Source organism: Rhinoderma darwinii, chromosome 8 (assembly GCF_050947455.1).
Source record: "Rhinoderma darwinii isolate aRhiDar2 chromosome 8, aRhiDar2.hap1, whole genome shotgun sequence".
Lineage (NCBI taxonomy): Eukaryota > Metazoa > Chordata > Amphibia > Anura > Rhinodermatidae > Rhinoderma > Rhinoderma darwinii.
Genome location: NC_134694.1, coordinates 23,913,623 through 23,931,189, shown reverse-complemented (window position 1 = coordinate 23,931,189; position 17,567 = coordinate 23,913,623). Strand labels below are relative to the sequence as shown.

At 42.3% G+C, this 17,567-nt stretch overlaps 1 protein-coding gene across 1 annotated transcript in view; it reads right to left on the bottom strand.

Moving 5' to 3' along the window:
* Nucleotides 1-17,567, bottom strand: part of PSMB7 (proteasome 20S subunit beta 7) — a 71,716-nt gene that overhangs the window by 20,496 nt on the left and 33,653 nt on the right. Inside the window, exon 6 of the mRNA XM_075835506.1 lies at nt 4,106-4,164. Coding sequence (XP_075691621.1) covers nt 4,106-4,164 — 59 coding nt within the window. The remainder of the gene's footprint in view (nt 1-4,105; nt 4,165-17,567) is intronic.

Here is a 17,567-nt window from a genome sequence, read left to right as displayed (position 1 = left end):
ATGCTGGTGAAGGGGGTCAAAAGCGGACAACAGATGGGTCATATTGGTCACTTGTTGCCCGGTTATCACTTCATGCCCAGACTTCAGCCGGGTCTTATGATGTATGTTTCGCTTAGGCCCTATGCACATGACGCATTAGGTTCTACTAACATTTGTGTAGAAGGCTCCATTCGATACCTCGGTCACAAATTTGGTGAGATTTGACAGAAAGAATACGCTGGAGAAATGGAAGCCACGTGACAGATGTGAAAAGAGCCTTATGGCTCCACGCAACCTCTATTGTGCTAAATAGGTTATATAGGACTACACAAAGATGGCTGCTTTTTTTCCAAAAATAGCGCCACACCTGTCCATGGGTTGTGTTCGGTACTGCATCTCAGCTGCATTGAGTGGGGCTAGCATATACTAAAACAGCACAACCAGTGGTCAGATGTGGTGCTGTTTTTGGAAGAAAGCAGCCGTGTTTTTCTAATCCTGAACAACCCATTTTAAACTTAAAAAAGTCAGTCCTCTTAAAATGAATAATAAATATATACTAATAAATATTATACTACTGGTAAAGCTAAAAATAAACTCCTACTGTGACGACTTCAGGTCAAAAAAGAAAAATAGTTTTGTTGCTGCACAGGCTAGTCTAGACAGATCTCGCAGCTGATAGGAGGCCGTTGGAGGGGGCGGTCCAGACTACACGGCCCTTACACAGTTATTAGGGGACATGGGGGGCAGTCCAGACTACAGAGCGAGACTGCAGTTATAGCTCTCCAGATTAAACAGTCAGACTGATGTTATAGGAGGGTCAATATTAAGATTAGACTGCTATTTTAGAAAGGCTCACACTAAAAACTCAGACTGCTGTCTATAAGGGGCACTCCAGACTACAAAGAATACTAGTGTACAAGTACAGAACTGGAGAAAGTATATTTGTACCAAAAACATACTGACTTTTAGCTTATGAGAAAACTGCCCCATACCCAACCAGTTATTGAAGTGAGTTCTTATTGCATCTTTTTTTTACGCATTTAGAATAGAACACACATACAAAAAAGCCAAACACCTCCTGTTGGGGTCTTGTATCCCGACCTGCTCAACTGTGTTGTACAAAGTAAACATCCACGAGTCATATAAAAGGAAAACAATAAAAGTAATACAGACTTCAGACATAAACCGGCAAGGCGCTGCCCATTACTGCTCAGTCCCCCAGCAACCTTTACACTGGAGGCATTACGATATTGATTTGTATTGACTGATTCTAGTATGCGTGACAGCTTGTCTTCATGATGTGACTTAACTGAGCGGTAACCATTGCCCAAAAGACTGCTAATTTATGTGGTCAATAAAAGATAGGGTCTCAGCGAGGCAGATATGCAATATCATTTGAATCCTCTGCTGCCAAATCGAACAGGTTCCGCTATTAATTGTGCTAACCGGGGCTGGGAGAACATGTACAAAAGTAGGATTACGCAAGTCGGTGAGATCGGCACTTGGATAAAGATGTAGTGGTGCTCGGAGAATTCAACCCCTTAGTGTATATAGAGAAAAATCCACGGCACTCAGAATAGGATGCACATAAGATTTATTAGATTCAGTTCATATCAATAACTATTTGCAAGACTAGATTTCTCAAGGATGATTCAGTCCTCTCGGACCTCGTTCACCAGTATTGCAGAATAGGTGTAGAAACGGAGGATGCTTTCATGGCACTAAAGAAAGGCTGAGGCAGCCGGTGTTTCTACTGCACTAGGTAAACAAGGTCCGCCGTACTGGTAAACGAGGTCCAAAATGCCCCAAAAAAAGAGATATTATTGGAAAATATTCATTATATAAACTGAATCTAATACATTTTATGTGCATCCCATACTCAAAAGCAGGCTTACTGTGCTGCATTCACATTGACAAAATATCTGTTTAAAGGGAACCTGTCACCAGCATTTTAGCTATAAAGCCAGCAATACCTGGTAAAAGTGGGTGAAAAATCATTGTCATCTAAGCTATAAATATGTTCTAAGTAAGCTCTGTAACTTTAGTATTCCGTTTTTCAGTGGTCCCACACCGTATGCAAATGAGCAGAAAAGAGTCAAATCTTCATCTGAAAAGAGTCAGATTTTCATTCCTCCAGTGTCTCAGCCAGTCAGGGCCAGACAGGTGGCAACGGTGGGCGGGGTTAAGAAGCTGCATCCCAGAGGGAAAAATAATTACCATAAAAGGCGGGAAGAGTTTAAACGACGATATTTACAGACAGAGGAGGACTTCAGGAAAGAAGAGAACAGGAAAGAACTCTGGACAGCTAGGGCCATTGAGGGGTCAGGCGAGTTTAACAGGTAAGATGTTGATGACAGGATCCCTTTAATTTGGTGGACCACATATTACATTTAACTTCTCTTCTACAATGTCCCAATGCAAAATACCATCTTAAATGGGCTGACCAGGATGAGGAATAATAAAGGTCTGCTATTTACCTACAGAAACCACACCACTCTTGTCAAATGGCTGTGTCTGGTATTAAAGTTATCCACAGGATAACAGTGTTTAAGGGCCCCTAAAAACCCGGATCTACCTTGTTCGGCTCCTGCTGCCTCCCGGCCGCTTCCATAATAGGTGGTCGGGAGTTCCAGAAACAGCGTAGCATGGCAAACTTCACTGTTTCTAGAACTCAGGAGCTACGGAAAAAGCAAGGCAAGGCAAGCGTAATCTCGCGAGATTACGATGTAACCTGTCATTTAAAACGAGATTACGCTTACCTTGCTGTAAGTATCACACAGATGCTACAGAAGTGTCAGGATTCTGAATAGACATCATGGCCTGGCTGGAGGTAAATGTATATTCATTGTCAGGACACTGCAGTAACGTTATAGTGTGTTTATATGGCTGCACATAGCGATATAGCTATATCGCTATGTGCTGTGTAAATGAATGGAGAGAAGTGTATGACGCTGATCGGTCACTGATTGTACAACACCCACTTGGTCAAAAAGTAAAACACGCCCAGTTGTCCATTAAGAAAGTCATTAGCATAAAGCTAAAATAGATCATAACTCAAGTCAAAAATGATCGTTTCGTCTAAATAAAAAAACACTACTGTAATCTACATTACAGCGCCGATCACATTATGTAGAAGATAGGGCACTTATAATGTGGTGACAGAGCCTCTTTAAACAACTACACATAAGAAAAGAAAAAAAAGTGTCCTATTAGAACACCGGGGGTATAATGATAGTGGAATGGCTTAAGTTTGAGTCCTTGGGTTGTGAAGATTACTCACTCCCTTCCCTGGTGGTCTAGTGTAGAAGAAAGGGTTCTTATTTAGTTATCTTGTGGTTTAGGGTAATGCTCCTTTCCTTGGTGGCATAAGGTAGAAGAGGGGCGTTAACATTTTATTACCTGGTGGTCTAGGGTAAAAGATGGGGCTTCTACTTGGTGATTTACTCCCTCCTAACGATGTGCCATGCGGCTTCATGCATCTGACAGATCAGTGCCAGGCAGGAGAGAGAGGACTGTGACGCTATGAACAGCCAGATTCCCGTTCTTTTTTTTATAAGCGCTCTGCCTGATCATTAACAGCGTTGTCTGTTTTTTATAGATATATAGAATATGAAATGATACCGTTTTCTTGTAATAGACATGTAGGAGTTCTTCTACTCTCATATCTTAAAGCAGTGAGATAGGCCCCCATCTCCTCACAGTAGTACACCTATAATGTGGAACAGAGCCTCTTTAAATCTGGGTGCATCCTAGTCTTATAGTCTGGAAAAAAAAACCGGTAAACCGCCTCTGCTTTATAGTTGAATAATCCTCCATTATATTTTATTACAGTTCAAATAACTTTATTGCATTCATCTAATTTTGTTACCTTCTACAAGTTGCCATTGATAGATTATTAATTCTCATCCTGAGGTTATAGATATATACTCCTTTATGTTTCAGAAAGACGCATAGATATGCAGAGAGACGTGTACAGTATATACTACCATGTCAATCCTATGTTGGTAATTAAGGTGGAAGTATTGATTTTGGCTTGAGTAAATGTGACCTGTTGACACCAGAGATAGGACTATTGTTTAACGAAACAGACAAATGCATTGAAAATCAAATACAAAAGGTCACTCACCTCTAAGTCTGGTCTATAGCGGTCCTCAAAAACTGCCATTGCTGCCAAAGAGCCCGAGCCTGAAAAATAATTCATAGCGTTACTGATTTATGAATTTTTTCATGTGTTTACCAGCTGACTCAGCAGACAACCCAAGCCATTTTCTAAATACAGCATAATTGATCATCTAAAAATTGATGGAATATCCTGAGGATTGGCCATCAACAGCTGATTGCTCGGGGTCCAATTCCCGGCACCCCCGCTTAATTTCTTCTTCCTCACAGTGAATCGTCAATACGGATTGTGCGGCGAGTCACAGGTATTGCAGCCTTTTCTCTCATTGAAGTGAATGGAAGAAGGCTGCAATACTGTGAATCGCCGCTACATCCATGTTAAGCCATGGAAGACTTAACAGATATGGAGGCGATGTCTGTTGACTCTTCCATCGGTTCGGTGAAGGACTTGTGGGAGGAAGTCCCGTCACAGCGTGATCTCGCGAGATCACACTGTGCAGTGAAACAAGCTGGGCTGGAATGAAGTGAAGTGTATGACGCTGATTGGTCATCGTCATACACTTTTCTTTACAACGCCCACTTGTTAAAAAGTTTAAAAAACGCCCAGTTAGTCATTAAGAAAACAATTAGCATAAATCTAAAATTGTTCAGAAGTTGCTCAAAAATGATCGTTTTTACAAATAAAAACCACTGTTATCTACATTACAGCGCTGATCAGATTAGGTAGGAGATCGGGCACATAAACTGGTGACAGAGGCTCTTTAAGGCAGAAAGACCCACAAACAAGCAACAACTGAAGTCAGCAGAAGTAAAGGCCTGGCAAACATCACAAAGGGGGGCACCCAGCGTTTGGCAATATCCATGGGTTCCAGACTTCAGGCGGTCATTGCCTGCAAAGGATTCTCTACAAAGTATTAATAAAACTATTTTATTTATGGTAATGTTAATTTGTCCAATTACTTTTGAGTCCCTGAAATGAAGAGACTGTGTAGAAAAATGGTTACAATTCCTAAACATTTCACAGGATATTTTTGTTCAATCAACCCTTGGCCCACGCTCCATCAATGTGACCGAACCTTCTGCCAAGCAGCACCCATACAGTCCTTATGAGTAAGTGAAGGTGGGGGGAGATAAAAGCAATTCAGCACTATGAAGATTGGCGTTTCCATCCTGCATAGTTAATCCGTTGTATTACATAAACATAATAGAACCGTTTCAGCAGACGCCATGGTAAAGTACTGGAATGCAGCTGCATTGGCGAGGAAATAAAAGTTGTGTCTAATTTTTTATTCCAATTAAAAGATTCCTCTGGCATTTATTACTTTTTAACTTGTTTTGCATAGCTCTATCTATTTAGCTGGGTCACAGAGAGAGCTATATTTTCCATTTAGGATGATTTGTGTGCATCGCTTGACCACCTCAATGGTTTAACGCGAGGATAGAGGAGACGATTAAACTGTTTCAAATGAGGAGTCCTGCTGATTCCATCAAATCTGCAGAATGTATAATGGGAGGAGAGATGCTGCCGGTGACAGCGCTCCGAGGATATACACACTAGCCCGGTCTGAACCATTTAAGGAGGCCCAATTAGAGATCAAATTTAAAGGGTAGGGACTGCAGATTTACAGACACAAATCAATGAGCGTGGTAATCCCAATGAATATGACAGATACTGCTCTTACAGGAGATCGCTGCGGTTTAGGATCATTACCCTTACAGAGGCTCATACATCACCACTAAAGCCTGAGCAGGTTTTAACCGTGTACCCAGCAATGGCTTGTCCTACATGTGGTGGGCAATGAGAGTCTATTATAGGTGGTGTTATTTATTCTGTGCATGACTGAAAGAGGCTTTGGGGAATTTTAAATGCATGTCCAGCAAAACGTATATGAACAAACAGGCTGCGTTTAACCTGTTCTCTGCCAGAGGGCTCACACACCGCCGCGGTTAAACATCATGTTTTAGTGTCCAGTTAAATCCATAAACAATGTAAAGGTTCGTTAAAAATGTAGATTGACAGAAATCGCTCACTAAAAGACAAAGTCATATTGTAGAAGTTTTGCCATGGGATAAATGATCTTAAAGGGAATGGTCGTCTCATTATAAAGATGAGGTTCTGTACGATGCTCATAATGTTGTTCCTTCTTTCCTGGTCACTGTATGCCAAATGCATATACCACCTAGATTACAGCAACCTGCTCCTTCCATCCCATCCTCAATCCACCTCTCCTCTCTGCCAGTCCCTACACAGGCTCATCAGCCACAAATACATGACAAGAAATGGGCAAAAACAATCAACGCAGTCCGCACTCTCAAATTTCTGCCTGAATCTCCCGATGCCTCTCCACATGTAATCTCCGGTCCCCGCAAAACTTCTCTGCTCCACACAAATATCTCCAAGATTTAGTCTGTGTATCCCCCCACTACTCTGGAGCTCACTGTGCCAACATATCAAACACTCTCTAGGGCTGGGCGATGACCTAAATCAAAATCACGATTAATTGAACATGTAACCTCAATTACGATTGATGAACGATTTAGGCCACGTCCCGGTTTGCATGTCACGCCATTGAATCCATATTTCACCCTGAGCCTGCTGTATATAATATACCAACTGACACTGCCCCCCCCCCCCCCCCACAGTATAATGTCCCCATAGCTGCCCCCACACAGTACAATGCACCCTTAGTTCCTCCACACACCGTATAATGTCCCCGTAGCGGTCCCCACGCAGTATAATGTCCCCATACAGCCTAATAAAAATAATATGATACCTACTCACGAACCCCGTTCCAGCAGTGCGGCTCAGCGCATACTTTCAGATTCCGCTAGACTTCTGCTATATATCAGCATTTCAGTCATCCTATTGGTCCATGGTGTCCTCAATGCCCGCCCCATTTACTTCTTGTTTAGCCTCAATGCCCACGCGAAACAGCAAGCAGACAGTGCCTGTCCCAATGGTATATACAGGGATAATGGGCGTTATATATAGGGTTGATGGGGTTTATGTACTGGAATAATGGTGGGCTGGTATATGCAGGGATGATGGTGCTTTTATAAAGAGATGTTGGCAGGCTATTATATACAGGGATAATCGGGGTAATATGCAGTGATGTTGGTATATACATAATGCCCCCAAACAGTATAACGCCTCCATAGCTGCCCACACACAGTATAATGCCCTTAAAGTGCCTCCCAACACCTAATGCCCCATAGCAGCCGCCACACCGTATAATGCTCCCATAGCTGCCCCCACACAGCGTAATGCCCCCATATCTGCCCCATGCAGTATAATGTACCTATAGCTACCCTCCCATACTGTATTTAATTTATCTGATTAAAGGAATACACCAGACTAAACTGAAGCATTGCTTTATGCCTAAAGCAAATCCTGAAGGGGACGGGCCATAACGTCAAATTTTACTTCCAATCCTTGTCACGCACTACCCACTCCGGCCCTGCACTAGGCAACATTCTTGTCCGTAATGTTCCCTTAATCAGGTAGTGTTGGATTCTAAATCTGCCCCTTAACCCCTTAGTGACCAACAGTACGCCTTTTTACGTTCCTCACTAATGGGCTTTAGGCTAATGCGACGCCTTTTAACGTGATCGCATTAGCCTAAAGTAGCGCCGAAATTAAAGATCGGGGCTCCGTTCTCTCAGCTACCGGAGGTAGCTGAGAGTTCGGGGCAACGACCAGAGACCATAACGAGTGGTCTCTGGTCACGTGATCGCCGTGAATCGCTATTTCACGGCGTTCACGCTAAACCGGCGGATAATCGCCATTTCTCTCTCCTCTCATGGAATAACTCCTTAGAGAGGAGAGAGAACGGGTAAATAGTGCGCCCCCCCCCCCGTCCGATTCCCCTTCATGTCCGATCCCCCCCCCCCGGTCCGATCCCCCCCCCCCCGGTCCGATCCCCCCCCCACGGTCCGATTCCCCCCCCCCAAAATGGCGCCCGAGTGCGCTTTGCATAACTTACCTGTGTCGTCATCTGGCACAGCAACAATCAGGGACCGTTGTGACTGGTCCCTGATCAGGTGATCTCTGTGATAAAACCTATCACAGAGATCACTGACAGTTATTTTCAAAACACAGCCAGGACATGGGCTGTGTTTCTCTCTCCTCCCATTGTAGTTGTTCTGAGAGGAGAGAGAAATCAGTCTAAGTCCTGTGCTGTGAAGAAAGAAAAAAAGTGATAAAAAATCATCGTTCTTATACATACATATATATATATATAATATATCAAATCTATATTAGCGTCAGCGCTAGATTAGCGTCAGCGCTAGTTTAGCGTTAGTGCTAGTTTACCGTTAGTTTAGCGTTACTTTAGGGTTAGGGCTAGTTTAGCGTTCGTGTTTAGGGCCGTTTAGAATTAATTTTACGTCTGTTATATAAAAAAAAAAAAAATATAAAAAAAATATATATATAAAAAAAAAAAAAATAATTTGTGTCGTTTTTAGGATTTTAGGTTTACTTTAGGGTTAGGACTTATAGGGCATATATATATATATATATATATATATATACATACACATCTCTAAATATGTCTCAGCGTATGTACAGCGCGGAGCAAGCCTACGCCTTGCTATGTTCCGACACTTCTGAAAGCGAAACAGACACCGCTTCAGAATTTGTTCCAGACAGTGACAGTGACGATTCTAATTCCACCGCTGAACCCCATAGTCCTATGGTGGTGGATACGTCAGTCGCTGTAGAGGTGTCAAGTGCAGGGCCGAGTGTTGCAGTCCCTCCCGTGATGTGGGATCCTGCACTATCATTTTCCCCCCAAGTACCCCAATTTGAAGCGACCCCAGGAATTAGTGTCGACGTCCAAAATTTTACCCCCTATAATTTTTTTAATTTATTTATATGTGATACGGTCCTAGACTTGATAGTCCAGCAGACTAATCTGTATGCTAGGCAGTTTGTTCTACAAAAGCCTGCATCTATGTACTCCAGAATGTGGAGCCCCACAAGTGTCCCAGAAATAAAAAAATTTTTAGGCATTACCCTCAATATGGGTTTGGTTAAAAAACCCTCTGTCCGGTCCTACTGGACTTGTAGTGCTGTCCACGCTACCCCTGTATTTGCAGCAGTGATGTCCAGAAACCGCTATGAGGCCCTAATGCGATTCATGCATTTTACTGATAATTCCCAAGTCCCCCCAAGAAGTGACCCAGCTTATGATCGGCTTAATAAATTAAGGCCATTAATCACCCTTCTAAATGATTTATTTTTAAAGTTGTACACCCCTGACAAAAATTTGTCAGTAGATGAATCGCTCATGAGCTTCAAAGGGCGTCTTTCCTTTCGTCAATTCATCCCTTCCAAACGAGCCAGATATGGGGTGAAATTGTACAAAGTGTGCGAGAGCACAACGGGTTACACCTGCGGTTTCAAAATCTATGAAGGCAGGGACTGACAAATTTATACCCCAGGCTGCCCAGAAACTATTGGCACCTCTGGCAAAATTGTGTGGAACCTAATGGAGCCATTTCTGCACAAGGGGTACCACGTCTATACAGACAATTTTTATACCAGCGTTGCCCTTTATAAAGCCCTCCATGCTGCAAATACAGGGGCCTGTGGGACAGTACGGAAGAACAGAGTGGGACTCCCACAACAGTTGGTGTCCAGGCGTTTGGGAAAGGGAACATCCATGGCCCTTGCAAGTCAGGAATTGCTTGCAGTGAAGTGGGCCGACAAGAAGGATGTCTACATGCTGTCCACCGTACACACGGACACCACTGTGGCAATTACGGAGAGGGGGGCTACCACTGCAAAGCAGAAACCTGTCTGTGTAACAGACTACAACAAATTTATGGGGGGTGTAGACCTTTCCGACCAGGTGCTTCAGCCTTACCTGGTGAAGCGCAAAAATAAGGCCTGGTACAAAAAGGTAGCAATCTACCTCATCCAGGTTGCTACCTATAACAGTTTTGTTATTTCCAAAAAAGCCCAAGGAACGCTCACTTTCCTTCAATTTCAGGAGAAGGTCATTGAGCATCTCCTTTTTGAGTCCACTATACCGGCACAATCCTGCGAATCTGAGGATGTGCGCAGGCTTTCAGAGCGCCACTTTTTACACCCTATTCCCTCCACTGAGACCCAAAAATATCCCCAAAAAAGGTGTCGGGTATGTAGCAGGCATGGCAGGAGGAGGGATACCCGCTTTTATTGCCCCATGTGTCCATCAAAACCAGCCCTTTGTAACTATCCCTGTTTCGAAACCTTTCACACGGTTGCAAATTACTAGAATTTAACACAAAAAAAAATAATGGGTTGGGGGCCTTTTTAGGGAGTCAATTTCTTTATATTTTCTTTTTAGTTCGTGGGCTTTCCAAGTAGGGATTATTTCTTGTGGGAGAGGTTGTAGAGCACATTTTTTTCAGACCGTGAAACTAATTTTACCCCTTATGATTTTTTTTATTTATTTGTGGGTGATCAAGTGCTGGAATTAATTGTCCAGTACAAAATCCCACATCCACAATTTTTTTATTTTGACTGTTCTTATGACTATGTCCTGCCACATACAGCTGTTACATTCCTAATTCTGTACCGTGATACGGGCATGATCTTTTTTTTTTATTTGGAGGATCTCTAATAATTGAGCTGTTCCTTATCAATACACCATGGGCTTTGTTACGGTTCTTCTGGAAATACTGACATCATTTTGGGGATTAGTGATCCTTTACTGTTCCTATAGATGGTTTTGGACACTGTCCTTTTATATATTCTGTAGGTGATTGGTTGTTTTGTGCACATAGCGGTTCCTACCTTGCCGGGCAGGGGTCTGTTATGGTGTACCGCGTCACTTGGCACATTCGTCCCTCATAAGGATTGATGGAGCTAAAGAGACGTTGTACAACCAGTCACTGAAAAAAAAAATCCTTGTCATGACAGCCCTGCAGGTGTTCTTCTATCTAGTGAACAGACTCGAGTTTGCAACATAGTTGGATACATTTTCCTCCATTTGTTTGAAGATATTGCCCGTCACTCCAGTACAGTTTATTTTTTCCTCTCTGACTGATTTTATATTAGGACAGAATTCTGTCCACAATGACATCATAATGGCACCAACTGCTTCTTCAGCAAGACATAGTCATAAGTACAGGCAAATACGTCTATAGCGACATGTATCCATTATGAATACACGGCTTCACTTCTATTCTGTGCCGCACAAATTTATTAATGTGGCGTATTTCTAACAAAATAACCTTCTACCACGTCTCCTCTATTTCATGTGGAAACGTAATAAAAGCTTGAAGAAAACATTATATACCCATAGTGTCTGAAATGATACCCATTATTTCCTCATTTAAAACATTTTTGGTCCGCATGCCCACTACACCACTAGATGAATACCTTTAGGGGTTTAGTTTTTAAAATGGGGTCATTTCTGCGTGGTTTTTTTTTGTTCAGGCAGCTCAATGCCTCTAAATGCATGATATGGGGCCTAGAATTTATTCAATTGTGCCCTGAAAGCCAAAGGGTGCTCCCTCTCTTTTTGGCCCAGCCACAGGTCTAATAAGCAGATTATGGCAACAATGAGAGTATTTTTGAAAACAGGAGAAACAGGGTGATAGATTTTGGGGTGTGTTTAATCATTTTCATGTTCGCTTTACAAAGAAATCGGTCTTTAAAGTGATACTTTTATATAAAAAGTGTTTTGTTTTTTTTATTTCACCAGCTATGCATTAAATTTAGCAAAAAACTGTGGGGTCAAAATACTCACTACACCCCTAGATAAATACCTTAAGGGGTCTAGTTTTCTAAATGGGGTCGTTTATGGGGAGTTTCTATCGTTCTGGTAGTTCAAAACCTCTCCAAATGTACAGTGGGGCCTAAAACAATTTCAAGCAAAATAGGAGTCCTGAAAGCCACCGGGTGCTCCCTTTCTTTCGGGCCCTGCTGTGTGTCCAGGCAACACATTAGGGTCACAATGGGGGCATTTTTGAAAACAGGAGAAACAGGGTGATAGATTTTGGCGTGTGTTTCTTCATTCTTATGGTCGCTTTACACAGAAATCGGTCTTCAAAGTGATACTTTTATGAAAAAAGTGAATTTTTATTTTTTTTCACCTGCTATGCATTAAATTTAGCAAAAAACTGTGGGGTCAAAATACTCACTACACCCCTAGATAAATACCCTAAGGGGTCTAGTTTTCTAAATGGGGTCGTTTATGGGGAGTTTCTATCGTTCTGGTAGTTCAAAACCTCTCCAAATATACAGTGGGGCCTAAAACATTTTCAAACAAAATATGAGTCCTGAAAGCCTCTGGGTGCTCCCTTCCTTTCAAGCCCTGCTGTGTGTCCAGGCAATGCATTAGAGTCACAATGGGGGCATTTTTGAAAACAGGAGAAACAGGGTGATAGATTTTGGGGTGTGTTTCTTCATTCTTATGGTCGCTTTACACAGAAATCGGTCTTCAAAGTGATACTTTTATGAAAAAAGTGAATTTTTATTTTTTTTCACCTGCTATGCATTAAATTTAGCAAAAAACTGTGGGGTCAAAATACTCACTACACCCCTAGATAAATACCCTAAGGGGTCTAGTTTTCTAATTGGGGTCGTTTATGGGGAGTTTCTATCGTTCTGGTAGTTCAAAACCTCTCCAAATGTACAGTGGGGCCTAAAACATTTTCAAGCAAAATAGGAGTCCTGAAAGCCTCCGGGTGCTCCCTTTCTTTCGGGCCCTGCTGTGTGTCCAGGCAATGCATTAGAGTCACAATGGGGGCATTTTTGAAAACAGGAGAAACAGGGTGATAGATTTTGGCGTGTGTTTCTTCATTCTTATAGTCGCTTTACACAGAAATCGGTCTTCAAAGTGATACTTTTATTAAAAAAGTGAATTTTTATTTTTTTTCACCTGCTATGCATTAAATTTAGCAAAACACTGTGGGGTCAAAATACTCACTACACCCCTAGATAAATACCCTAAGGGGTCTAGTTTTCTAAATGGGGTCGTTTATGGGGAGTTTCTATCGTTCTGGTAGTTCAAAACCTCTCCAAATATACAGTGGGGCCTAAAACATTTTCAAGCAAAATATGAGTTCTGAAAGCCTCTGGGTGCTCCCTTCCTTTCAAGCCCTGCTGTGTGTCCAGGCAATGCATTAGAGTCACAATGGGGGCATTTTTGAAAACAGGAGAAACAGGGTGATAGATTTTGGGGTGTGTTTCTTCATTCTTATGGTCGCTTTACACAGAAATCGGTCTTCAAAGTGATACTTTTATGAAAAAAGTGAATTTTTTTTTTTTTTTCACCTGCTATGCATTAAATTTAGCAAAAAACTGTGGGGTCAAAATACTCACTACACCCCTAGATAAATACCTTAAGGGGTCTAGTTTTCTAAATGGGGTAGTTTATGGGGAGTTTCTATCGTTCTGGTAGTTCAAAACCTCTCCAAATGTACAGTGGGGCCTAAAACATTTTCAAGCAAAATATGAGTCCTGAAAGCCTCCGGGTGCTCCCTCCCTTTCGGGCCCTGTCGTGTGTCCAGGCAACACATTAGGGTCACAATGGGGGCATTTTTGAAAACAGGAGAAACAGGGTGATAGATTTTTGGGTGTGTTTCTTCATTCTCATGGTCGCTTTACAAAGAAATCGGTCTTCAAAGTGATACTTTTATGAAAAAAGTTAAATTATATTTTTTTATGCCTGCTTTGCATGAATTCTTACAAAAAAACTGTGGGGTCAAAATACTTACAACACCCCTTAATAAATACCTTAAGGGGTCTAGTTTTCAAAATGGGGTCACTTGTGGGGGTTTCCACCATTCTGACACCTATGAGCCTATGAAAACCTGGCTTGGTGCAGGAAAACAAAATGTACTACAAAATTTATAAAATTATTACTTAACTTGTAAGTCCTCTAAATTGCTCAAAAATTATTTTTTTTTTTCAAAAGTGCTGCCAAAATAGAGTAAAGAGATGGAAATATATATTTAATAAAAAAAATTGTACAGTATGTGTGTACATATGTGACATATTGCAGTTAAAAATAGGGAAAAATGATAATTTTTACAAAATTTCTTCAATTTTTCTATTTTTTAAGTTATTTCCGCAAATCGTATCAGTCTACTTTTACCACTAAAATAAAGTACAACATGTGACGAAAAAACAATGTCAGAATTACTTGGATATTCAAAACTTTCACAGAGTTATTCTCTGATAAAGTCACACATACCAGATTTGACAAATTTGGCTTGGTCATTAAGGTCCAAACAAGCTTGGTCACTAAGGGGTTAAAAATTATTTTTTTATAATTTGCAAACTAAGGCCTCATGCACACGACCGTATTTTTTCCCACCCGTAAATACTGGCGTAAATACGGGTCCGGTGTCACACGTATTCGACCCGTTTTGCACCAGTATTTACGGACCCGTGCCCGTAAATATGGGTCCGGTGTCACCCGTATTCCACCCGTATTTACGGGCACGTTTTTGGCGGTAAAATAGCACTGCACTAATCGGCAACCCCTTCTCTCTATCAGTGCAGGATAGAGAGAAGGGACAGCCCTTTCTGTAATAAAAGTTAAAGAAATTCATACTTGTCTTGGTGACGCGTCCCTCTCTTCACATCCAGCCCGACATCCCTGGATGACGCGGCAGTCCATGTGACCGCTGCAGCCTGTGATTGACCTGTGATTGGCTGCAGCGGTCACATGGGCTGAAACGTCATCCAGGGACGGCCAGGACGTCGGGCCGGATGTCGAGAGGGACGCGTCACCAAGGCAACGGCCGGGAGACCGGACTGGAGGAAGCAGGAAGTTCTCGGTAAGTATGAACGTCTTATTTTTTACAGGTTGCTCTTTATTCTGATCGGTAGTCACTGTCCAGGGTGCTGAAAGAGTTACTGCCGATCAGTTAACTCTTTCAGCTCCCTGGACAGTGACTATTTACTGACGTCGCTTAGCAACGCTGCCGTAATAACGGGTGCACACATGTAGCCACCCGTCATTACGGGAGCTCCATAGACTTCTATGGACTGTCCGTGCCGTTATTACGGCCTGAAATAGGACATGTTCTATCTTTTTTAACGGCACGGGCACCTTCCCGTAAGAAAACGGGAAGGTACCCGTGGGCAATAGAAGTCTATGAGCCCGTTATTACGGGTCGTAATTACGACCCGTAATAACGGGAGTTTTTACGGTCGTGTGCATGAGGCCTAAGAAAGAAGCTGAAATGGACTTTAATTATGGCAATGAGAGGTTCGGACATAGGACAAGTTAACTTGAAAACTGTATAGTCACGTCATGCAATTGAGTAACAGGGCATGAAGTCAGTCTAGTTCAAAGCAATGCTCCAAAAAAGTTGGAGCCGTTATACAAGTCATAGTGCACAGTATAGCACAAGCTGGAGTGTCCCAATGGAGACATAAAAAACAAGTTACAGCTCGCATCACTTTGGTTATGTGGCCCCGTGTAACCAGAAGATGAGCCGTTCCAATAGGAAACTCGTCTACTATTGTACAGAACACATTCAGTTACAGCATGACTAAATATAATAAATGGTCAACAATCATTCCAACTGGACCTCGTGTTGTCCTGTACCATAAAGCTGACCACTACATTAAGACGTACATTCTGATCTGCTTAACTTGTGTGTTACGTCGTTAGACCAGATCGCTTATTTAAATACAGCAAATACAGAATATTCCCTCTCAGAACACATGGCCTGCGGGTCTTCCAGTGCCCACAGACATTAGGCTGTTGCCAGAACCTACTCACAAACTAACGTCTATGTGCAGCATGAAAGGGCTCACTAGTTTAATAACACACAGCCCTACAGGCAGCAAAGTGAAGAGAACGAAGACAGATCCTGTTGGGTTTCTGCCTCCCCGCTGACTGTGAGACAGCAATGCAAGTGTAGGATCAGCAGATCATGAACATATCACCCAGTAATAGCTCTCCATGTTTGAAAGGGTCTATGCACCCAGGAGAGGCTCCTACACGATATACAGACCCACCACACTCCGTACAGGAAAGCAGAATCGGGACCGAGGTCTTTCAGCAAGTTCTACCCATCCTTATTGTCGTCTATAAAGCAGGTTCTTTTTTGAATGCGTGGGACCCTCCTTAAGGCTCAGTGGGTAAGCTCAAATCACATGCACCGAACGTAGCCATAGGCCCCCATTCACCCAACGGTAGCCTAAAAGGTATCCTTTTGGCCTCAGCCGGGGTGGTGTGCATCGACAAACTGCTTTCTTGTACAGTGGGCCACCACGAAAAAAATTAAAATACTGAGATATATATATATATATATATACACACACACACACACACACACATACACACACACATATATATATATCTCAATGAAGTGGCATACGTCAGTTGTATACGTAGGGGAATATATATATATATATATCTCCATAATACAGCCCCAGTGAGATGTGGTCAAAACCTTAAAGGGGTTTCCCTACCAAACACTTTATGGAGAATGGGAGATACAAATACAACAGAGGAACACACTCATATGGAGCACACATTTGGAGAGGGGTTACATCTTAAAGCCTCATGCACATTGACTTCTATGGGATCTAAGTCTACCTACGTACGCCTCTGACTTCATACAGAAAAAGATAAATCATAGCATTCTGCATTGGATGCTGTATTATAGAGGTATTCTCCCCTACAAGTATTGCTTATAGAGGAGCATATATCGGACATATTGTGCCACATGGAGTCCCTGTGGCTTCGTAGTACAGAGTCGCTGTGTCCACCGTCCAGTCACCACATTTTTCACAGCCGGCAAAAAAAAAAAAAAATGTTGTGATTAAACCAAACCATCAAAATTACCAGGACGACCATGAATGTCAGTGATCATTAAAAGGGACGCTTAACCTACAGCCTATTGTATAATGATAGAAAAATATCTGACCCCATGATCAGCTTCATCTCTAGTTCTGAGAACCTCTAAGAAAACGTACACACATCTACATAAATGGCATCCGCAGCTTTTCACCCCTTTATACTACATGATCTATATTTAGTACCATTATAAAGGACTTTGCATACAACCCTTAACCAATATGGTCTCACACATTTGAACGCGCAGGAAAACAATGTGGTGGATTTCTCCAATGTGCAATATTCCCTATGTCCTAGTAGTTGCTTCTATACATCCTACTATATAAACACCTCTCAGGGCATCATCAATACAGTTATAAGTTCTCAATTCACGCAAGTCTCAGGGGAGCAGTTGCTATTTTTCTCTGTTCCATCATAGGACCAACACAGGATACGTCCTGATATTCTTAAATACAAAGAAAGATGTATTGCCCAATGACGAAGTCATCCCTTCCCAGCAAGCAGGACCTCTAAGCCACAGTGCAGGGTGGAAAGCTCTATCTGTGAACCTCATCATCTGTCAGTGTCAGATCTCCTGACAAGGTGCTTATTCACACACTCTCATTGCTATTCAATTTGCTCTTCCTTCCAGCCATAAATCCAGGAGCCCCCATC